Source organism: Puma concolor, chromosome D1 (genome assembly GCF_028749965.1).
Source record: "Puma concolor isolate L17-30 chromosome D1, mPumCon1.1.hap2, whole genome shotgun sequence".
Taxonomy (NCBI): domain Eukaryota; kingdom Metazoa; phylum Chordata; class Mammalia; order Carnivora; family Felidae; genus Puma; species Puma concolor.
In genome coordinates, this window is record NC_141676.1 from 28559194 (window position 1) to 28583932 (window position 24739).

Genomic DNA, 24739 nt, shown 5'->3' on the forward strand with positions numbered 1-24739 from the left:
AGAGAGAAGGAGACACAGAATCGGAAGCAGGCTCCAGGCTCTGAGTCAACAGCCCAGAGCCCGACGCGGGGCTCGAACTCACCGACTGAGCCACCCAGGCACCCCATACTTGTGGATTTAAATAGAGCACTATCTATAAGCTTACTTTCTGTTGTCTTGGGTATTCAAGATTGCTTTCTTAGATAGGAAACATACTAGTATAGGAATAAAGTGAGACTGTATTGGATGCTACAGGGATCACATTAGGCTAATCTGTAGAAAAGAAATGCCTTTGGGGCATCTGGGTGGCTCAGTCGGTTAAGTGTCTGACTTCAGCTCAGGTCATGATCTTGCAGCTTATGAGTTTAAGCCCCATGTTGGGTTCTGTGCCAACAGCTCGGAGCCTGGGGCCTGCTTCAGATTCTGTGTTTCCCTCTCTCTCTGCCTCCCTGCCCCAACTCACACTCTCTCCCCTCTCTCTCTCAAAAATAAATAAACATTAAAAAAATTTTTTTAATGTTTTTCCATAGGTATATATCCAATATATGAAATTTGCGAGAAGAGCAGAAGGTATCAAATCTGGAAGAATGATATTTAAAAAAGCAAGAGAAGATACCAGAACCCGCCACCATGTCTATGTTACTGCAGCACTCATGGAGTATTACTGTAGTAAGGTAAGTGCTGAAATATAAAGGTAAAATATTTCCTTCATCTGAGATACATTAATTAAAAGAAAGATAGTCCTGGTTTCTGTCATTAAGGTTTTTTGTTTTTTGTTTTAAGATATTTTTAAGTAATCTCTACACCCAACATGGGGCTTGAACTCACAACCGAGATCAAAAGTCACATGCTCTTTTGACTGAGCCAGCCAGGTGCCCCTTCTGTTATTTTGTTTTTGTTTCTTGTTTTTTAAGTAGGCTTCACGCCCAGTGTGGAGCCCACCATGGGGCTTGAACTCACAACCATGAGATCAAGACCTGAGCCAAGACCAAACATCAGACATTTAACCAGCTGAACCACCCAGGCACCCCCTGTCATTAAGTTTTAATTGCTCCATATCATAAAGGAAGTCCAAGTGTATCTGTGTAAAATTATATGAAACATCATCCAAATCCCCACTGCCTGCTTATTTATACCTTATTTAAGCCCCTTGGTTTTTTTTAGCTCAGCAATTTTTACTTAATATGATTTTAGTTTCCACTTTAATATTTAATGTAACTTGTTTAGGTGTTGTAGTTTTAATATTCTTTTGAGTATCTTTTCTGACATTTTATGGAAATCAGTACATTCCTCTCTACTTCTAGGACAAATCTGTTGCCTTTAAAATTTTTGAACTGGGTCTAAAGAAATATGGAGACATTCCAGAATATGTGTTGGCCTATATTGACTATCTTTCTCACCTCAATGGTAAGTCAATTCTAGATCTATAATGGTTATGTAATTTTTAAAATTTATTTATTTTGAGAGAGCATGAGTGTGAGTGGGGGAGGGGCAGAGAGGGGGAGAGAGAGAGAGAGAGAGAAAGGGAGAGAGAGAAAGGGAGAATGAGAATCTCGAGCAGGCTCCACACTACCAGTGCAGAGTCCGACACGGGGCTTGATTGCACAAACCCGCGACATCATGACCTGAGCCAAAATCAAGAGTCTGATGCTTAACCGACTGAGCCATGCAGGGGCACCCCTGGCTATGTAATATTAAACCATCAATATCATTCTCTGAAAATGGGTTTCTTTCTTTCTCAAATGTATTACAATTCTGTCATCACACCAGAACCAGGCACTTAATAAGCACTCAAGAAATATCTGTTGCCTATCAACCGTGAATTTGTATTTGAGTAATGGTAAGTGCCTTTTGACTCTACAGAATGATCTTTAATACGTCATCAGTGAAGTCACATCAGTAATAGGATAAAGCCTCAAATTCAGACTTAGGAGACACAGTTATTTACGGTCATCTCCAACGACTCTGGGCAAATCATCTCTTGTTTCCTGGGTGGGGGTGGAGGAATACAAAACAAATCTCTAGCCACCAAAACTCAAAAATGACAAAGTAGTAAAGTGAACTGCTTACAGCTTACTGGGGAAGAGATTTCAAAAAGAAACATTAGGTTTATTCCCATCTTTATTTCCCTGTCCTGTTGTATTAATAATAGTAGCCATCCTTTACTGAGATCGACCTTATACCAGGCACTGAGCTAGGGGATTCAGGTACATGTAGATGTCTCCTTTGGTCTAGTTACCCACAGTCCAGGATATGTAATTTCTTGACCAGCAGTGATCTGGTATAGAAATTGGTTTAATAAAGAAATATACAATTATGTGTCATGTAAATGAGTTAGATATCACAGATATATATCAATGCTTTGAATGATATTTTAGAAAAATACAGATAACATTCTTTATATAAGTAGAGAGGAATAAAACTTAAGAATGATTTTATATTTTAGCTTAGTGATTCTACACTCTGGAAAAGGACTGAACTCCAGAAAATGAGACATGGAGCATTTAATTAAAAATTAATTTTCTCATATAGAATTAATGTTCCTCACCAGTTGCAAACTATTTTGATTTTTTTAGAATACCTACTAGTAGGGGCACCTGGGTAGCTCAGTTAAGCATCCAATTCTTGATTTCAGCTCAGGTCATGATCTCAACCATTAGTGAGTTCAAGCCCTGCCCTGGCTCTATGCTGACAGAACAGAGCCTACTTGGGATTCTCTCTCTCTCCCTCTGTCTCTGCCCCTTCCCAATTTGTGCACACCCTCTATCTCAAAATAAATATAACTTAAAAAAATAGAATAACTACTAGTATATATATGTTATTCTAAAAGTGTGGATGCCGGGCGCCTGGGTGGCTCAGTTTGTTAAGCATCCAACTTTGGCTCAGGTCATTATCTCACTGCTCTCGTGAGTTCGAGCTGTGCTGACAGCTCAGAGTCTGGAGCCTGCCTCAGATCCTGTGTCTCCCCCTCTCTTTATCCTTCCCATACTTGCACTCTGTCGCCCTCTCAAAAATAAACAAACATTAAAAAAAATTTTTAAATGCCGATATCTGATATCAGCATTGTCTTCCAACATCAGTGTTTTACATAGTTCATTCATTTGTTCATCCATCTGTCCATCCATCCGTCTATTCATCATCTATTCAGTACCTTCAGGACCTTCTGGTTACTAGAGTCCAGGAATACAAAGGTGCCTAGGACTCTATTCCTATCAGAGCATTCTCATGGGGGAATCCAATGTGTAAACATAACTATATCAATGTCTGGTGTTTAATTGTAGCATTAGTTCTTGGGTTAGGTGTAAATCTGGTTTCCAATTTCTCATCTGCAGACCAGTCATAATAAGAGTGCCTCTTGTAGGATTGTTGAGAGGATTAAACGGGGATTAAATGGGTTTTTGCATGTGGTTGACCTCTACATGGAATGTGGTGTGTATACTGTAAATGTGAACTAGTTATGATGATAGTGGCGATCATAAAAAAATGTTCTGCTATAATAGAGCCCTGAATGAAGTACAGCACTTTGGAAGCACAGAGAAGAAAGTACAATTTAAGTTCTGGAGCTGTGCTGTGCAGTTATAGCAGCCACTAGACTACTGATTATTGAGCACTCGAAATATGGCTAAGGCCAGGGGCATGTGGGTGGCTCAGTCGGGTCATGCCGGACTTCAGCTCAGGTCATGATCTCACAGTTTGTGAGCTCAAGCCCCACATGGGGCTCTGTGCTGACAGCTCAGAGCCTGGAGCCTGTTTCAGATTCTGTGTCTCCCTCCCTCTCTGTTCTTCCTCTGCTCACACTCTGTCTCTGTCTCAAACATAATAAATAAGTAAATAAATAAATAAATAAAACATTTCATTAAAAAAAAAAAGGAATGTGGCTAGGCCAAAATGAGATGTGGTGTGAGTGTAAAATACATACCAGGGGCGCCTGGGTGGTTCAGTCGGTTAAGCGGCCGACTTCAGCTCAGGTCATGATCTCCCGGTCCGTGAGTTCGAGTCCCGTGTCGGGCTCTGTGCTGACCGCTCAGAGCCTGGAGCCTGTTTCAGATTCTGTGTCTCCCTCTCTCTGACCCTCCCCTGTTCATCCTCTGTCTCTCCCTGTCTCAAAAATAAAACGTTAAAATAAATAAATAAAAAATAAAATACATACCAGATTTCAAAGACTCAGTACCAAAAAAAGAAAAAAAAAGTAAAATATCTTTTCATATTAATTACGTGCTAAAATAATTTAGATATATTGGGTTAAGTAAAATATATTAAAATTAATTTCACCTGTTTTTACTCTTTTAAATGGGGCTAGCAGAAAATTTAAAATACTTATGTTAGCTTGCATTGTATTTCTGTTGGACAGTGGCATTCTAGAGGCAACATGAGATGGGTCTTAAAGGATGAACATAGTTAGCCAGGAAAAGATGTAGGAAAATGCATTCTTGCCGGTAGAGAACACAGCATGAAAAGCAGTGGGAAACTTATGTGGAATGGTAGAAAGTGTCTGGAGCAAAGCTTGGATTAAAGTGAAAAGAATAAAATATTTTAATCTCTTGGTTTTAGTTTGCATACGGTCATGTAGTAAAAACTGAATAACTACCTAGAGTCAATAAAAACTAACACTGCTGGATTTTTTTTAAACAACTTTATTGAGGTATAGTTTATATACCATAAGTGCACCTGTTTTAAATATAAAATTCATTGATTGTTAGTAAATTTACTGCTGAATTCTTTTAAAAAATTCCTTAAAAAAATTTTTTTTAAATGTTTATTTTGAGAGAGAGAACACATGAGCAGGGGCAGGCAGAGAGGGAGGGAGACACAGAATCTGAAGCAGGCTCCAGGCTCTGAGCTGTCAGCACAGAGCCCGATGCGGGGCTTGAACCCACAAACTGTGAGATCATGACCTGACCAACTGAGCCACCCAGGTGCCCCTGAATTCTTAAATTTTAATATATCCCTTAACAAGAAGTGTTATTTTCCTGCTTCCAGCTACAGAGGACCTCCCAAGACTTCAGTTTTAATTGTACCTATATAAGAATTTAAAGTAGTTATGTAGAGAGCAGTCCTGGTACTGCAAAATAAGAAAATCACCAGTATATAAATTTGAGTGTGCCACCCATCACAGTCCACGTACTTAAAAAATATCAGTAGTCTGACACAATGTCAGCACATACGTAAGTTATTTTTATTTTAAAAAAATTTTTTTAAGTTTATTTACTTAGAGTGAGCAAGAGAGCACGTGAGCATGAGTGGAGGAGGGGCAGAGAGAGAGAATCCCAAGCAGTCTCCATGCTGTCAGCTCAGAGCCTGACATGGGTCTCAACCCTACAACTGTGGGATGATGACCTGAGCCAAAACCAAGAGCCTGATGCTTAACTGACTGAGCCACCCAGGCACCCCTAATTTTTGTTATTTGTAAAAGGCCAGTGGGATACCTCATTTAGATATCATACTGTTATAAATCATTAGACATTATAACTGCAGTATATACAGAAGGAGGGGTGAACTACAGGTAAAAAGACCTGGCTTCCAGTTACAGCTGTTATTCAGTAATAGTGAGCCAGATCAACTCAATCCTTTTGAACCCCAGGTTAACCCATCTATAAACATTGGGGTAATGGTTACCTTTCTGCATAGGACTTTTATGAGAATTATAGGAGATCATGCATGTGCAAATACACTGTTGATTATAAAAACAGTTTTAATATTTAATATCTTTTTTAATATCCTAGAGGACAATAATACACGAGTTTTGTTTGAACGCGTGTTAACATCTGGAAGCCTTCCTCCAGAGAAGTCTGGGTAAGCTGTTGGGAAAACTTGGTTGGGTTCTAATGGCAGCTTTAATACTTGAATTTGTGATCTGTGGATGAACATTTCTTGAGTATAATTTCAGGAGATGTTTCCCTTTTCCCTTGAAGCTTACTTACAAATGCCTACCTGTAATATTTTCATACCTGTTTAAGATTTTTAAGTTTATTTTTGATAGAGTGCGAGAGTGGGAGGGGAAGAGAGAGAATCCCAAGCATACTCCACACTATCAGTACAGAGCCTGACTCGGGGCTTGATCTCACAAAACGTGAGATCATGTCCCGAGCTGAAATCAAGAATTAGACACTTAACTGAGCTACCCAGACACCCTCTTTTTTAAGATTTTTAAAAAGTGTTTGCCTACTGATTACATATTTAAGAGATGTGTTAGCAATTTATATCTTCCTACTTAACTATGCCTCTAGAAATTAACATGAACAAATAAAGTTCTGAAAGTTTTACGTTACTCGAGAGCAGTGACTCTTACGTATTAAAAGTTACACCAGACATTACATCCCTGGTTTATGCTTTTGACTCCATCATCAGTTTTACCAGAGGAACATGGTGTAGAGCTACAGTATAAATAAGGCTTTGGAGTCTTGGGTTCAAATTCCAGCTCAGCCCTTTGATTACACCTTGGGCAGATTTCATGGCCTTTCCAAACCTTATGTCATTGAGTAACAATAATGTCTACCACTGTGGACTTTTCGTGATAGCCCTATTCCTGGTATGTAGTAGGCATTCAGTATGTTACTTTAGCACAAAGGGGCTTAGTGACAGTTAAGTAGAGTCTCAGAATTAATTTTGGCTGTTACAACAGTGCTGAGGTAAAAATATGTCCCAAATAATCTGTTAAGAAAAAACAGCAATATTAGATTTTAGAATATATTTTTATTCATACATTGAGTGAAGAATGTATTCTACAGAATAATTCATGCCACTAAACAAAAAGCCACATTATTCAGGAGAAATTGGAAATCTGTGTATGTTCCTTTTTCAGCTCTCCCTGCTAAAGTTTACCTTCTTTAAGGCAAATGTGCTCTTACCACAGGGGATAGGAAAATGTGCTAAATAAGCAAAAACTCAAAAAAGGGCTTAAATATACTAGTGTGCAGGGCAAAGTGTTATGATGTCTATAATTCACTTTCAAATACTTCATCAAAAGTAAGACTAAGTACTGCAAAATATTAACGATTAAATCTTAATGATGATATATAGGTATTTGTTATACTGCCCTATAGTTTAATAAGAGCTTTTTGTAATTAAAAGGGAAGGAGGGACCTTAAGGCTTTTTTTGTAAATGGGCTCCCTGTTCCAAACCCAGAATAATGAAGTACTGATTATACTTATTACAGAGAAATCTGGGCCCGATTTCTAGCTTTCGAAAGCAATATCGGTGATCTAGCTAGTATACTGAAAGTGGAGAAGAGACGGTTTACAGCATTCAAAGAAGAGTATGAAGGCAAAGAAACAGCTTTGCTGGTGGACAGATACAAGTTCATGGATTTATATCCTTGCTCTGCAAGTGAACTAAAAGCGCTTGGTTATAAGGTATGTACTTAGGATCAAGATGTGTGTCGTGTCCCTACTTTTCCCATGTTTTAGAATAGCTCATGGATACACATACCTCTAAAGCAAATTCTGAAATAGAAATTAGTTTCAGAATAGTTTTCCAGAAAACAGGAAAAAAGTTCAGGGATTTTTCTTGATTTTGAAACACTGAGTATCAAAAGTACTGAACAAAAGAATGAGATTTAACAAATGCTTACGTCCTTCCCGTGACATTGTCAACACCCTGTATCTTCTGTCCGGTGGGCAGATGGAGGTATTGTGGAAGGAAGAAAATTTCTAATAGCTCTTAAAACGATGAACGTGTTTTGATAGCTCTTAAACCAAATGTAGTTCCTGTGGGTATAATGAAGAACCCTCACTACTTGTTTATAAATCAGTACAGTTCCCTCAGAGATTTGTATCTCAAAACAGTACTTCAGGGGGGCTCTTCAGAAAATTAGCTTATCTAGGAATGGAACTCTTCATAGACATCTGAGTCATAAGAAAAGAAATCTGGCCCTGAACCTGTTCAGGTCAGGGGGAAAGATATTAAGGTTTATACAGCTCCATCAGTAATAGCCCTGGCTGAGAAACATATTATTCTATCATTTCTTGATTTTTTTCCCCCCACTGTGTCATGAAAACAAAGACCAAGATGGAAACCCAAAGGGAAGCTATAGCCACAGAATCTTAGGTTGGTCCCTTTATGCCAACCAGCATTAAGATGTTCCTGACTATCATTCTCCATTTCCTCACCAGGTCTTGCTGGTCTGGTGTCTGAACCAGATTTAAATGTTTGAGAAAAATTACCCATACATGAACTTCAGACCTTTTTATTAATGGAAACCCCAGTTCTGTGCCAGTCCCAGATCCCTATTCTGTAACTAGGGGTTACTGCTCAGGAATGATTGAGTTCTACTTCTAGTTTAAGTACTTCTCAATGAAAAGCAAAAGACCTTTTAAGACCCCGCTATATGAAGTTATTAGCAAAGACCATTTCAACTTTACCAAGATGAAAATGGAAATGAAGGAAAATAGACCTTACTCGTTCCAAGTAGAACTACTTCTTAAATATGAATTCTCCATCTCATATTTCTATTTCTACTCTTTCATTTTTGGGGAGAAAGATTAAATGTACTAGAGTGTATATATAATGGGAGAAGGGAAGAGAAAAAGCAATTCCCAGTGGGCCTACTCATTTAGATCTGCCACCAACTGCATTTGAACAAAGGTTGAGAAAGCAAAATGCTCTTCTACCTGTTGAGGGTGGCAAAAGGGGCTCTTCTGGTTGTGGTCAAGCAGGCTGATGCCAGTGCCTGTAGCAGAGGAACTCCTCGGGGATGGGGCCTCCACTGCTAGGTGGCCACACTGCTCCTTTTCATCCATCTTAGAGAATTGATTGTTCTCAGCCCTGGTGGGGCATTGCTGATAAACTATAAAAGAGGATGGTGGATGGGTTTGAGGTCACAGGCCTGTGCCCCCAATCCTCGCTCTACTTTTTAGCTATAGGACCTTGAAAATATCAGACCTTCTTTGAGCTTCAGTCCCTTCTAGAAAATGGAGAGGCTACTATTGGGCTCATCAAAGAGGGAATAAATGGCTAAAACCATCTGGACAAATAGTGGCTGCTCCATATATATTTCTTCTCCCCTGTAACAATAGGTTGGGGCTAATCTTTTATTTTGCTAACAAAACCTTATAACTGACTATTTTAGCTTTCATAAAGCAGGACTTCACTTAACCCAGCTTCACTTAAATTCATACTGTTCAATTCTAGTAGAAGGGAAGAGTCAGAAAAATACCTAAAATTGTAAATTACCCCACTCTCTACCTGGCCCAGTCTTAAGTATCTACCCAGAAAAGCTTGTATCTAGCCCACAAATGTCCTACCTGGTAACATGGAGTCTAATGATTTCTTACCCAGGGTTAGGGGGAGGTTATGAAACACCTGCGTAGCATTCCTTATTGAGTATTTAACCGTCTTTACCATCAGATTCTTACTTATCCCTCTTGGTTCTCTTTCTGTGGTTTTAACCCAGTGATTCACAGTGTATCCTCAAGACTGTAGAACTGCACAATTATTCTCTAAGTCCCTTTTTCAGGTTTAGGATTCTTCTGTTCTGCATTTTCAGGATGTCTCCCGGGCTAAGCTAGCAGCTATAATTCCAGACCCAGTTGTAGCTCCTTCTATAGTGCCTGTTCTGAAAGATGAAGTGGATAGAAAACCAGAATACCCTAAACCAGACACTCAGCAGATGATTCCATTTCAGCCACGACATTTAGCACGTAAGCCATGACTTTAGATCCAGTACTGAGACCTCTGTTTGTTGATTTAAATCCAGAGGTGGGGGTGGGGGAGTGATGTGACCTTTCCATTGTAGGTTAATTATTAGACTTAGGGTGACCATGACAAGTGACTTGGCTCTAATCCTTGAAGCAAGAAGAGTTAAGAATGTCTTTAAAAACAACAACAACAAAAAAACCCTCAATAATCCAGATTCTAGTAACCCATTTTGGCAGTGACATTAGACAGTCTTCAGAAATGCTGCTACATACAAGTTACCTGTACAACTGGAAACTTACTGCATGATGCTATTTGGTATCATTTATACTTACTGATGGGTAGTAGCCCCTCTAGATCCTATGTGAACAAGGCCCTTATGATTAATTATGTTGCTGAGTAATGGACTTTAAACAGGATTGCTGAACACCTGATTTATGAGGCTTAGAAATGGTCTTCGACAAAAACTGACTCAAGCTCAGCCCCTGGGTTGTCTTACTCAAAGTCACTTGTTAACTTTTCTGCCTCCCAGTGGCCATGGGGTTGAGACTGCTCTGTCTCATCCACTTTAGTTTGGTCAAACACGTAAAGCACTAAAAACAATTTAAGATGTCCAGAACAAAACAACATAGACCTAGAACTTTATGTATAAATTACTTCTTACGGATTTATTTCAGCTGTTTATAGAAATTCTTGCATCCTATTTGATTCCCACCCTTTCTTCTCTCACAGCACCAGGCTTACACCCGGTCCCCGGTGGCGTATTCCCAGTACCACCTGCAGCCGTCGTTTTAATGAAACTTCTCCCTCCTCCCATCTGCTTCCAGGTTTGTTTATTGTCTTCCTGATAGATGCTTGCTCTATGGGTTATAAAAACTGTGTGCTTCTTTTCTTGTCTCACGGGAAATGTAAAGTAGCACAATTCTAACTTGTCAGATTATTGGGGATTAAAATTTGTGTCACAACAGGGTCCTTTTGTACAAGTGGATGAACTGATGGAGATTTTCCGAAGATGCAAGATACCAAATAGTAAGTGACGACAGCTCCACCCTAGAGCCGAACTCACGTGATCTCCCAGGCAGGAGATGGTTATTCTTTGCCACTGAGGTTTCCCAATCCAGCTAGCCATCTTGCAGGAGTACAATGAACCCTCAGAACGATCCAAACCCTCTTTGATACAGAGAGGCTTGTTCATATCCTAATGTCACTGAGTAAAAAGTGGGTCTTTTCTATTCATGTGAACATGCACTGCGAGTTGGCTTTTGAAAGTAATTTTAAGAGCAGCTTTGGTCTTTAATTATGTAGTATCACTACTGCTCTCCCTTGCTCTGCTAATAGTAGGCTATGAAATCAACTGTAAAGTGTCCAATAGCAGGGCAGTCTTTCACAGGAGCAGACTCTGAAAGCTCCTCCAACAGTCCTTTGCGTTTTGTTTGCGTAGCTGTGGAGGAAGCTGTGAGGATCATCACCGGCGGCGCCCCGGAGCTGGCTGTAGAGGGCAATGGCCCGGTGGAAAGCAACGCAGTACTCGCCAAGGCCGTCAAAAGGCCCAACGAGGATTCAGACGAAGATGAAGAAAAGGGAGCTGTCGTCCCTCCTGTTCATGACATTTACAGAGCGCGGCAGCAGAAGCGAATTCGGTGAAGCCGGCTCCAGTCCTGCCTCTGAAAGGAAACTTATCCAGGATTCCCTTTTTGCCTCTTAAGTCATATGTTTAAAAGAGACAATGCTTTGTTACAAGGTCCTTGGAAACAAAGTTGTATTGTCATTGGTGCCTCTATCATATGGTTCTTGAGAAAAAACAAACCAACCTGTGTGAAATTTAGAATACAGAACAGACCTATGCTCTAAGCAAAATTAGGTTTTCAAAAATGTGAGAACAGCACAAAATGGCAGAACCACATTTTGTTCCCTCTTCAAGGGTGTCTTGTATGTGCCACTTGAAGACTTGTGAGTTTTCAACAGTTTTATTTTAAAAACTGGATGGCTTATGATTGTAAAGCATTTTATCACATTTTCTGAAAACAGTTGTTCTCGGTTTGCTTATGTAGAGTCCTGCCTTATTGTTTGTTTTTATTTATGGCAGAATGTATGGAATCTGTTTTGTAGTTTAAAATTTTAAAACAATCCTTTAAAAAATAAAAGGATCTCAAAAATGTCATGTCTCCCGCTGCTTCCTCCATTCAGAACGTATTTAAGGGGCACCTGGGTGGCTCAGTCAATTAAGTATCCGACTCTTGGTTTCAGTTCAGGTCATGATCTCACAGTTCGTGACTTCAAGCCACACATCAGGCTCTGGGCCGACAGCATGGATTCCTTCTCTCCCTCTCTCTCTGCCCCTCCCCTGCTCACTCTTTCTCACAAATTTTTTTTTAAGAAGAATGTATTTAAAATAGAGACTTATGGGGCACCTGGGTGGCTCAGTCGGTTAAGCGTCTGACTTCAGTTCAGGTCACGATCTCACGGTTCGTGAGTTCGAACCCCACGTCGGGCTCTGTGCTGACAGCTCGGAGCCTGGAGCCTGCTTGGATTCTGTGTCTCCTTCTCTCTCTGCCCCTCCCCTGCTTGTGCCCTGTCTCTCATAAACAAACAAACATAAATAAATAATAAAGTAGCAACTTATTCAATCAATACCATTTAAAAATAGATGACAATACAAAGTCACTTTGTATTTACTATATGTATACATAACTACATGGCCGTTCCCGGTCTTAGTACTAACTGAAAACATGAGGGATCTAACGTTAGGAGGCAAATTAAACATTTCAGAAATCCTCAAATATGAACATACTTATCCCAATCTGAGGCAGATATTTTACCTTTCATCTCTCTTAAAAGCAATGCTTAGTGCTCAAGAACAAGTTCTTTATGACCTACACACAGCATTAAATTGTAAGTCCAAAGAATTAGGTTCCACTCCTTGTTAGCAACAGTACCTCCTCTGACTCACTTCTAGAAAAACCACTAGACAGGGGTGCCTGGGTGGCTCTTTCAGTTAAGCATCTGACTCTTGATATCAGCTTAGGTTGTGATACTGTAATCGTGAGATCAAGCCCTGTGTTGGGCTCTGCACTGAGCGTGGAGTTTGCTTAAGATTCTCTTTCTCCCTCTTCCCCTTCCCCCGCTCACACACGCTCTCAAAATAAATATAGAAACTTAAAAAGACAAACAAAGAAAAACTGCTAGACAGAAAACTAGTTGAGCCTAAGGGCTGTGATTCAGAATAAAAGCTAAAAGTCAGTAAGGAAAAAAAAAAAAAAGGAAAAGTATTACAGTTCTAAAGAAATCCTTACATACTGGGCACCCAATTTAGAATTTAAATTCAAAACTGATTAAATAGCTAACATTAAAAAATTTTTTTCAACGTTTATTTATTTTTGGGACAGAGAGAGACAGAGCATGAACGGGGGAGGGGCAGAGAGAGAGGGAGACACAGAATCGGAAACAGGCTCCAGGCTCCGAGCCATCAGCCCAGAGCCTGACGCGGGGGTCGAACTCACGGACCGTGAGATCGTGACCTGGCTGAAGTCCGACGCTTAACCAACTGCGCCACCCAGGCGCCCCTAAATAGCTAACATTTTAAAATCAGCCTTAAATATTTCTATATAACTCTGACTTATAATAGAAAAACGGTTACCTGGAATCATTTTCTTACATAAATGTATACGTAGCCAGGTAATATTTACACATTAATCACAAGCATGTGTCTTTTGTATTTTCCCATGAAAGCTAAAATATCTTCGAAGCCTGCTGGCTCTAATTCTGCTTCTGTTGTCCTCAAGAGCCATGTTTAAGCCGTTTTTTAAATATGGTTTTCAACAACAAATCTGAAAGGTACAAGTAATGCCAAATACACTGCAGGCTTTAAAGTAGAGAGGTACAGGGTCTTTCCTGAGGTGCTATCTTTGGGTAGTGTTGTAAAGACAAGAATGGCTCCAAATGCCAGTGATGATCTGCAACGATGTTTGCATGAACGGCAAAGCAAAGCTACACAAATGCATGAAAAATGACTGTCTTAGCACCATAACAAAGACAAAACACACACACACACACAACCTCCCTACCTTGATGAAAAGTGCCACTAGCAGCCATTATGTGTATTACATTTATTCCTACTGTATTTCTAAGATTTTTTTCTCCTGAGAGTTATCTGATCTTTAAAAATAAAAAGGATTATTTGTGAAAAGAAATCATTTTCTAATGTTCTGCTGTAAATACATATGGATTTTTAGTTTTTAACAGGATTCTGAGTATTGACATTTCCTTTTGTAGACACAGTTGAACAAGTAGCTGAACTTACTCTGGGAAATCTAATGTGCAGACACTCATGCCACAGCCAGTCCCACACGTGCAGAAACTGTCATACATCCATACTGCTAGACCCAGAAGAAATTTCCAAAAGAGATCCATATTTTTCCTTTTTATCAAGGCAATGACATTTTCTAGACAATTCTAGAACTGGGAAAATAACAACGACAATTCTACAACTGGGTAAGATGTAAGGATTTCTATGTCCTTCCTAAACAAAAATCAGTGAAACCCCAGCCTTTAGCACTGAATTTCAAGAGGTTTTATCTGTTGCCACACCGAGTAAAGTAAAAGGCTGTAACTACCTAGTAAATGTAAAACTGAACAACCAAATCATACCATTAGGAAAGAATGAAGAAATACACTTTTGTCAGCATATCAATCTTGGTCAATAACTATTAATTTATTTGGTAGTTTTAGAACCTTCTATTTCCCCATACTTAGCATGTAAAACCAAGAGTTCATTTACAGGATAGTAAAAACATAGCTACCATGTTCATAAATTTTTTATAATTCCCAAAGCAAACTACATTAATGTTGATGGTCCTCTTACCTGACACTCAGCAAGCGAAGCTCTATGTAGTGAAAATCCCAGAAGTCCTGACAATTCATACCAAGGAACAAAACTCAGGTACCATGTTCCTGTTCTAAGTAAAATCTTATACATTCAACAAAAGGGCCATCTTACCAAGCTTTGGGAATAAAAATCAAGAAAAACAATTCATCCATTTTGTAAATTTTCCTCCCTGAGCCCTGACCAAAGTTCTGCTTTGAGCACAAGGAAGACCACACTTTAGAAAGCAGAGGCAGCATGAATGAAAAAGACAGAAACGGGGGAGCTTCTTTAATTCCAGAGTTGCATTTAGGTCAGAAGTTGCTTGGGGTGTCTGAGAGGCTCAGTGGGTTGAGCAGAGGCCCAGCTCAGGGCATGATCTCACAGTTCACAGGATTGAGCCCCGAGTCAGGCTCTGCGCTGATAGCACAGAGCCTGCTTGGGACTCTGCCTCTCCCTCTCTCTGCCCTTCCCCCACTTGCACTCTCTCAAACATTAAAAAAAAAATTGCTCTTAAAGGTTCTCAGTGTTTATAGTTGAGATAAAATCAGACACATCTGATTTCAAACTCAAACCAGGCCTACAGATTAGTTCTGGTCCTTAGGTTCAGAAGTCAATGTAAACAGAAACCCACACCACAGGCAGATGTAACTACATTCTGCCCGTTGAGGTTTCTGACACTTGAGTCCCAGGGCTCTAGCTATTTCTGAAAGGATCAGTGAGCATTTGACAGAGTAAAAGAGCTTAGTGGGTTTAGAGTATCTCCTCCTCCATCCCATTAAGTTGTTCTGAATATTATGAATAAAAAAGCTATCCATTAAAATAGTTATAGAATACAAAATCCAACATAAATACACAATTGCAAACATCATGGTGGTTCTTTATTTAGATTATGTTTTCAATGAGATCGTGCCTTTAAATAAGAGTTTCACAGCCCATCATCTACCGTCCTTCATTTGTTCATTCATGCATTCATTTAGTTCAAATAATACAGAGGAGAGGATGGGGAGAAGTTACCGGGGTGGAGGCTGCAAGAGGAGAAAAAGGAAGACTGTAGCTTTACCACAGAAGAGATGACGGAAGTATCAGTCTTGGGCCGGGAGGAGAACCTTCCCTCAGGCCTGTAGAATGTGCTGACTGCAGGGAGGCTGGGCGCCAAAAGTCGAATACAGGCAGAGGGTTATATGCTCTCCTTTGTTAAAGCAATTTATAGTCCTTTTCCGTGTCCAAAGCATTCTAATATCCATTATCACATTTAATCCTCACAGGAAGGGTTAGTCATTTTCCCATTCTACAGATGAAAATGCTGAGGCCCAAGGGACAATGACTGGCCCAGTATCACACAACCAGTAAGAAGGCAAGAGAGGAAGGACTCCAGCCCAGATCTTCCCCTCAGTCAGGAGCTTTGTGCACAATCCTACTGCAGTATACTTAAGTTACTCAAGTAAGACAGATCACAGAAGGTCAGGATTGGAAAGCAGTTTAAAGATCAAGTCTAGTCCTTTCATTTTACATGTGCCAGAAATAGGTACTAAGTGGGGCAAATCAGGACCTAACAGAAATGGAGTCACAACTCTGGTTTCCTGACAGCTCCCAGTCTTTCCACTCTGCCACCCTGCCTCAAAATTAAAAGAAATACAAATGTTTTGCACAAACTGGTACATGCCAAAGGTCACTGGATGTCAACAGCAAACACCTACTCCCCCTGAAACTCAGCAGCAGGAAAGGTGGTGGCAGCCGCCCCTCTCTATGCCCAGAAATCTTAAGGTTTTGGAGAAATGAACACAAGCACCTCCACAAAAACAGAACTGCTAAAAAATCCATTTAGAACTGGCACACGTATGTGCACACACCTAGTACGTCAGACTTATTAATAATTTTTCTTCAGACAAAAAAGCTCTTACGCACCTGCCTACTGTATTTAATCAGTGAGACATCCTTACCGAAGTATATTTATAGTTGGGTTATATGGTTACATAAACAATCACATTATACAGCTTGCTTTAAAAGTAATGAGATTTTCAGAAAACATCTAAACTGGGAATCCATCCACCCACCCACCCAGCCAAGGGCTGACAAAGTAGCAATTACTGTTCTAGACATTCATTCATTCATGAGACCATCAAATAAATCTAACAGCCTTGCTGTCTGTAATGGACCTAACTCTCAAGGCGCTCAGTCTATCCATGGTAAAGTACTACAGCCAATAAACTTAGCACTTTCATAAAAGATGCTTGTGTCCACAAACCTGTTAGAAAATCAAGTCAAATCCAATCAGACTGCATTATATAGAACCGGTTCAATTCTGAAGGATAATTTCCCCTCCAAAGGGTACATATCTTGGAGGGAGAGCTGTAGGGGGGAATTACAAGGAGATGCTCAATAAAACATTTCCTGAGTGACTAAATGAACTAAATGGGTTTTCCTGGCCCTTAGTGATAATCCTGTGAGATTCCAGGAAGAAAGTAGCTCACTTATCTTCAAAGAGCGACAACACAACTCAATATGAATATTGTGATTCAGAACTTTGCCTCCGTCATTCTTGGCTTTGCCATTTAGAGAACTCCACCAGTGGACACTAAGGTAGCAGGGGGCATGAGAGTCTGTGCAGGTCCCTGTAATATATGCATCAAGATTTCAAATGGTCCAAACTTAACTTTGTCGATTTAGGAACACATTAGGGGAAAGAAAAAAATCTTGTAAACAATTAACCCCTATAAAAGAAGGCAAAAAGAATTTTTAAGATTTGGGAAGAATGACTATAGGAGTGCTGATCCACCCCATATATTTCAGGGTAAAGCTCCTCTCCTTCATCCTTGGATCAGGAGGGACAAAACCCCAAACACTCTGAGGCTGAGGCAGGCAAAAGAGTGCTGAGGTAGGGGAGGGTGCCTGGTGGCTCAGTCCGTAGAGCATGGGACTACTGATCTCAAGGTTGTGAGTTCAAGCCCAGCCTCGAGGTTGTGAGTTCAAGCCTCATGTTGGGCGTGTAGCCAACTTTAAAAGAGTGCTTGGGCTTCTCAGCCTGGGGATACCATACGACCAATAAGCAACCTTACCTCTGGAAACAATTCCAGAAAGGACCTCATTGAAGACACTATAAAAGACTGTGGTTTTGTTCTTTAAAAGTTCTACTTACTGAACTTTTATTCCCTTCCAACGAAACCACGGAAGATTTGTCCTTGAGTATTAACTTTAATAATATGACTTCTGACCACATAACACAGCATACATTTCTGACTGCAAGTAAAACACACCATTAGAACACAGTTTGTAGCACGTATCTGGAGAAATCACATTCCCCACCCCCGGCATAACCATTCCCTCTCCTGAAGCTTGTACACGTGACAGCTCTCACAGAGTGAAGGTTCCTCTGGTGGCTGCCCCACCTGCCTCCCGTCCCACCCTACCCCTCAGCAGCTTGAAGGGATTCCTGGCATCATTTTGCTTTTTGCTGTTCCAGCTCTTGGGAGTTCACTCCAGCTTCATGGCTCTGCTTCTAACATAACATCCCTGTCTAAAACACACACACACACACACACACACACACACACACACACACACACACACACCTTTCATTTTTATTTTTTGAACACAGCGGGTCATCTGTGAGACCCCAGCTACCCTTTCAGTCACAGGATAGGTCAGGAATTCTGGTCCCTGAAGTTCCTCAAAAAATACTGCTCAAAAACCAGGGATTTTCCATGACTTCCTTATCATAGAAATAAGTGAGCTTATACTACGCTATTTTATCTGAAAACACTTAAATCCATTTCTGAAATTCAAATCCAATCAATACATCTGCGTATTGTATGAGTGAACGTTTCAGTAAAAACTCCAGACATTTGTCTTCTTTTACATGACACCAACATATATATTGTTTAAAAAAATAGTTCCTCCTTAACTTTCAAACCTTAAAAGTCAAAGAATTTCCTTTCTCTGGATTCTGTAAGTCCTAACTGCTATCATCCAGGCTCAGGAATAATTCTGTATAAAAGAATAAGCTTTTTAAAATCAATTAATTCTCCTCTAGAACAAAAGGGCTCTGGGGCGCTGGCTAGACCAGGAGGGAGAAAACAATAAATGGGAGGGGTGGGGGGGTGGGGAGGCGGAAAAACTATATATAGCCCTTCTAACACAAAATAGCTGGGGGAGGACTGGGGGTCTGTGCCAGTGAAGGAGGAGAGTCTCAACACAGTCATGGCTTGGTGTCTCATTCTTGGGTGGCTGGCAGATCCTCTGAGGGGTCTGAAAGAAAAACTACCCGGATAGCAGGAGAGAGGCCCCAGCCTCCTGGGAGAGACAAGGCAGCTACAATCAGGACACAGTGCGGGTGGACACACAGCAGTTCACCGTGTAAAAGCCAAGTGCTACCTAGGAGACTCAAGATAACAAGAAGCTTCTTGATTTGTAAACTTGCACTCATAAATACAAACCTGCAAAATAGAATTGAATTCAGTGCGTTTTTCAACAGCTCTTTTCAACAGTGATACACAATACTCTTCCTTTTGGAATCAGTGATGTTACACAGACATGTACTAAATAGCCATTTTCCAAAGCAACGTTATAGTTGAGAACAGGTATTCTGTATCAAGAGGCTAATACTGCTACTGTAGCGCACGTACGTGTTAGGGTCTGACAAGGATCTTACTGAGGATGGCATCATAGTAGGGACTGAAGACCATCTTGTTATAGTTGACCAGGCGGACAAATTTAACAGCAACTTCCTCCAGCTCTTTCTGAACCGGACCCAATCCCCCAGGTACCGTAGGCAATGGCTTCTGATGACCTGAGGCAAGGTAGCTTTCTAAGAAGATCAGGATTCGGGAATCTGTGATAGAAAAGAAAGCAGTCAGTTGTTGTTCAGGATGACTTTACAAACTTCTGAGTAGGCTTCAGTGTTTATCACAAACATCCCTTTTTCAGGCAAGTCTTCCCTGCCCACCCTTAGTGCAAGTACCCACAGTACTTTGCCATTCTGAACATTTACCCCATTTATAACATTTCCTCTCCCTGCCTAGTTAGTTAGTTCCAAGAGGGTAGAAGCACGTTCATCTTGTTTGCCAACCCCTCCCCCACCCTCGCCAGCACCCAGCACAGGGCCTGGCATGAGACCTGGCCCCCAGTAAAAGCTCAAAGCTCAAAATATATTTGGAAAGGAAAAATAAATGCGTCAATGAACAAAGGGGGACTAGAGTGTTGACAGGTTCTCCTCTCCAAGGAGCAAGATACACTGAGACCACCGTGAGCCATTACTGAAGATCCCATAAAAAATGGGGTGGGAGAGGACTAACGCAGGAATTACAAGTTCAAAAACAAAACAAGAAGAGCTCCTGGGCGGCTCAGTCAGTTAAGCATCCGATGTCAGCTCAAATCATGATCTCCAGGTTTGTGGGCTCAAGCCCCAAGTCGGGCTCTGTGCTGACAGCACAGAGCCTGCTTGGGATTCTCTCTCCCTCTTTCTCTTCCTCTCCCCCCACCCTCTCTCCCTCTCTTTCTCAATAAATAAAAACTCTAAGTAATAATAATAATAATAATAATAATAATGCCTACAGTGGAAGGCCATGGAGTTGTGGGCATTTGCAAACTTGGACTACTCTGAGAAATAATTTAGGTTGATTTTTTTTAGCCCATTCCTCTCTATGATGCTTTTGCACTGTCCTCATCAACCAAAAGAATATGCAAGCCACACTTCCTGCAGATTTTATTACAAAAGCAATAGGGGCATTTATGTTAAATGGGTTCTTTCAAACTGCATGCCTACCCCCTGCCCTGCAACACCCTCTCAGGTGCAAATGACCTCTGGATCCCAATACACACTGACAGAGCAACTGCTGACCAGACCCATCACCCCTCTTCCAAAGTTAGTTTGGTTTCCTAAGGTTCTCAGAGCTGGAAGCCTCACCCAGACCTGGAGATCCTCATATCATTCCTACTCCAGGGCTGGCTTTTACCCCCAGGTCTGTAACTGCCTGTTAGTAAACAGCCAAGATGGCAGGGCACAGAGTAGCTTATTAGCCAGCAGTCTATTTACTGCACTTTCCTGCATCTCTACCAAGGTCAGTAACATTAATCCTGATGATCCTTATACCTCTGCAAGAGGCTTCTCCCAAGTGACCCACACATGACATCATGCCCGATGCAGGACTGGGATGAAATCATTTAATTCTTAAAAAACCATCAATCCCTGTAACTTTTTCCATAAAATATTACTTAAGAATAAAAAAAGAAGTCATGGTATTAGAAGCAGGCTCATGTCATTGGTTTAGCCTCTACTCCAACCTGAAATCTGGTAATCATGGATCATTCAGCTTTTGCCTGAAGGCTAATTGTCATTTACATGTTGAATATCTATCTAGTTTCATAAAGAAGCTAAAGAATGATTTCAAAATTAAAGATAAATGGGAATTTTAAAAATTCGATGAACATTTTTTTAAGATTTCATTTTTAAGTAATCTCTACAGCCAACATGGGGCTCAAACTTAACAACCCCAAGATCAAGAGTCACATGCTCTACCAACTAAGCCAGTCAGGTGCCCCAAAATTAGATGAACACTGTATTCCTCGATCAACCAGAATTTTCCACAGTGCTACTGCTGTGATGATGAAAAGTAACAGCTACCACATGGAGTAATATTTTTAATCACAGCTCTCTAGTGAGTACTTCTGATGTGCTGCCCAATACAATGACAAGCATTTTATGGATCTCATGCCCTGCAGTCCTCCCAGCAACTGCATAGGGTTGTCAGTATTACCCCTTTGAGAGATGAGGAGTCTCAAGCATCCAGTCACCCGCTCAAGAACCACAGCAGGTGCTTGTGAAGAAAACCCGTGCCCCCTCCTTCACGCTCACCCCGCATCCTCAACACTCTGGCACCAGATGTGGGTGAGGGTGAGGGGTTCCCACACCAAGCAATTCTCTGCGACTCCAGCTGGGTGTCCTACAATTGCACTCAATTGCGACACCACCTGGAGGGAGTGTCACATCCCACAGGTCAAGGGTTCAGTCCCATGAGGCTGCCCCCCCCCCCCACTTCAGAAGCCAACCACAAGTAGTAGGTCCCCAGAACACCCACAAATTCTGTCTGATTTGGCTACAAACTGGAGGTTCCCATAACCTCCTCTGCCTTGGATTTTGATTATTTGCTAGAAAGGCTCACAGAACTCAGAGAAATACTTATGTTTACTAGCTTACTATAGAATAAAGGATATGGATACAGATGAAAACCAGAATAAGAGACACAGAGGGTGAGGTCTGGGAGAGTTCGGGGGGCAGGAGTTTCTGTGGAGTTGGAGTACATCACCCTCCCATTACTTGGCTAAGTTCCCTAACCCAGAAACTCCCCAAAACCTGAACTTTTGGGGTGTTTATGGAGGGTTCATCACATGGGCATTTCCAGCCCCTCTCCCCTCTCTTGGAAAATGAGGGAGTGGGGCTGAAAATTCTAAGCTTTTGATCATGGCTTGGTCTTTCTGGTGACCAGCCCCCATCCAGGAGCCCACCCAGACTTGCCTCACTAGAACAAAAGACACTCCTATCACCCAGGAAATTCCAAAGGATTTAAGAGCTCTGTGTCAGGATCCAGGTCAAAGACCAATATTAGAATAAAAGATACTCTAGTGCTCTTATCACTTAGGAAATTACAAGAGTTTCAGGGGCTCTGTGCCAGGAACGGGGGCAGAGACCAATCCATGTATTTTCTATTACCTCATAGTTCTGGAGCAGGGTTTTGAACAAAGCCTGTAATTCCAAAGTCAGAGCCCTCAGAACAATGACAGCTGCCTGGTCACTTGTCCAGACCTCTGGCTTGCCCTAATTGCACGGTGGTGATTAATCACTCGCCCCCTCACTCATCAGCACTCATAACCTATCAGACCCTTCTAGATTTCTTCAGAGGGGTCTGTCTGCCAGCCCTCCAAAAGGACATCCCTGCTACCCCCGTCTTCGCCCAAACATACCGATGATCCTGCGGATGGGGTCGTCGGGACTAGCCACAGCCTGGATCTGGCCCTTGAGCACAGTCTCCTTTTCCGTGGTAAAGGGAGTGAGCCCACACAGGGCAAGGCAGCCGCTCACCTCCAGGCAGACTTTCTCCCCAATGGTAGTCAGGGCATCCTTCAGATGGAAGGAGCTTGAGCAGAGAAGGGAAAGGAGAAGGCAGAGAAGGGCCCATAAACAAAGTGCACATCTACCCAACTCAAGCCCAGGAAGAGCCCCAGTCCTGATAAGAGTCACAATCACCAATGCATGGACTGACATGTTCAAAGAGAAAATCTGTGACTCTCTCCCCTGCCACTAACCTTTCAGGCTGTGTACATATGACTCAGGGGACTTTCTCTCTCCCCCTCTCCCTCTCTTGGCTAGAAAGAACACTGGGAAGGGGAGGGCTCTATACCAGGCTATACCAGGGCTAACTACTCAAAACCCAAGTTCTTACTAGCATCTATGGTGAAATAAGCCTGGATTTGGCTTAAGAAGATCTTGAACACCACTAGAACAAAACACAAGAACCCAGAAATTAGGTAGTTGTGAGACAGGAGTGGGAGAGAAACTTTTCAATGGATACCCTTCTATCCCTTTTGATTTTTGAAACATGAGAGTGTATTAACTACTTTAAAACAATAAATAAAACGGAATTCCCAAAGTTAAGAAAACTAGCACCTTCATTTCCTGGGGCCCTTGAGCTCTCCTAGAGTATCTGTGGGGAGCCCTCCTGCTGGTAGGTTTTCTACAAGAAGGCAATTGCCCGTGTTCTGGGCCAATTAAATAGTGGGAGCAAATGTGCACGCCCTGGGACTCACTGCTGGAACCAGGTGTGTGTCAGCCCCCGAGTACCAGGGTAGATACAGCAGTGTGAGGCTGGACTGCTAAGAAGGTGCCAGACAGGGCCCCTTCATCGGTAGCTTTAAGCAGTAGACAAAGCAGATCTGCTGTGGGAGAACTCACTGACAGCCAAGGGCTACCCCTGTGCAAGGGCATCTGCTCAGCAAACCCCTCCTGGCCTAAGTCAAGGCTACTGAATCCCTGGTCACAACATGTGCACACACCCCTCACCATACCAAACACACGCATGCTTGGTGCAAACTCAGCAGGAAAATTCCTCCGTTATGTAAGGATGAGAATGTCTGGGGGACATTCCCCTTGAAGAATCTTCTGAACTGGACCTTGTCAGATAGTGTTTACTTACAACCATCATTCTATATGCTGTGAACCACATAAGTCACCTGATCGGACTTCACCGCAGGAGCAGTTACAGCAGCTGCCCTCGCACAGGTGTGGGTTTGTGCTGGGTGAGGAAACAATCCATTTACACGCGGCACAAAATGGCCACGAAGAACATGCCAAGGGAAAAAATCTGTACTCACAGCCCGATGACTGTGGGGAAACACCTCCTGCTTCTTATAGGACCTTTCCCTAGGGCTGTGTTGCCCAAACTGTTAGCAGGTTGTGAAAGCAATTCAGTGGATAGCAACCAGTATTTTTTTTTTTTTAATGTCTTAAGACTTTGTACTAAGCACAGTTAGGATAAGTTTCACTTTGTGAAGTTTTTATTTCAGTTACATGTGCCTAAAGAGTGCACTAGGTCACAATGGAAAATGAATTTCTTACCGTGTGTTCTGGTCCTAAACATCTGAAAGCCACTCTCATGGAGACCTGCGAACCCTACGGTGAACTCTAATGTTCTTTGTAGGAACCTGAATGAATTCTGCTGCGGTGAAAAACCAGAGTGTAAAGTTTCCTGTCACTTCTGAGGCAGTGGCCCCGGATTCTGCCCCACACCAGCCAGGAGATCCTGCTCCCGTCTGCTCTCTGTCACCCACCGCCCCCGACCTGGCTCGCAGGGTCTGCCCCATGGCTTGCAGCCACTTACGGCAGGTGTGCATCTGTCAGCAGAATCTTCACAATCGTCTTGAGTTTCTCAGCAAAGTCAGCCTGGCTGGAAATTCCTGGGGCTGCCATGCTGAACGTCACCAGCAACACGGCTCCCAGGATGGTCAGTTGCTCTAGCTGGAGCTGGAGTTCTTGGAAGCGAGCCTGGTCCATCAAAACTGTCTGTAGTGAATAAAAAAAAAAAAAAAATCGTCCCTGAGCTGGAGGCTCAGGCTGGCCAGCAGAGGGCAGTGGGGCCACAGCCCCCACACAGGCCTCCACAGATTCCTTCAGGATTTTCTAGTCCTTACAGAGCCTTAATGGAGGGCTGTGTGAACAATCCTTCCTCCTCAGAGCCCCTTTGTCCTTAGAAAGGCTGGAGTAAAACATGCTC

The 24739-nt window shown here is 41.9% G+C and overlaps 2 protein-coding genes across 7 annotated transcripts in view; one reads left to right on the plus strand and one right to left on the minus strand.

Moving 5' to 3' along the window:
- Nucleotides 1–11771, plus strand: part of CSTF3 (cleavage stimulation factor subunit 3) — a 74524-nt gene extending 62753 nt beyond the window's left edge. Inside the window, exons 14-21 of the mRNA XM_025928032.2 lie at nt 510–653; nt 1284–1386; nt 5703–5772; nt 7137–7332; nt 9465–9618; nt 10346–10440; nt 10582–10642; nt 11055–11771. Of these exons, the coding sequence (XP_025783817.1) occupies nt 510–653; nt 1284–1386; nt 5703–5772; nt 7137–7332; nt 9465–9618; nt 10346–10440; nt 10582–10642; nt 11055–11257 (1026 nt within the window). The 3' untranslated portion in view covers nt 11258–11771. The remainder of the gene's footprint in view (nt 1–509; nt 654–1283; nt 1387–5702; nt 5773–7136; nt 7333–9464; nt 9619–10345; nt 10441–10581; nt 10643–11054) is intronic.
- A 3562-nt stretch (nt 11772–15333) lies between these two features.
- TCP11L1 (t-complex 11 like 1) overlaps nt 15334–24739 on the minus strand; it is a 35094-nt gene continuing 25688 nt past the window's right edge. For all 6 annotated transcript variants that reach the window (XM_086677722.1, XM_086677723.1, XM_086677727.1 and 3 more), the window contains 3 exons: nt 24347–24528; nt 22434–22606; nt 15334–19305 (listed from right to left, as the gene is read on the minus strand). In XM_086677722.1, the coding sequence (XP_086533848.1) occupies nt 19103–19305; nt 22434–22606; nt 24347–24528 (558 nt within the window). In that variant the 3' untranslated portion in view covers nt 15334–19102. The remainder of the gene's footprint in view (nt 19306–22433; nt 22607–24346; nt 24529–24739) is intronic.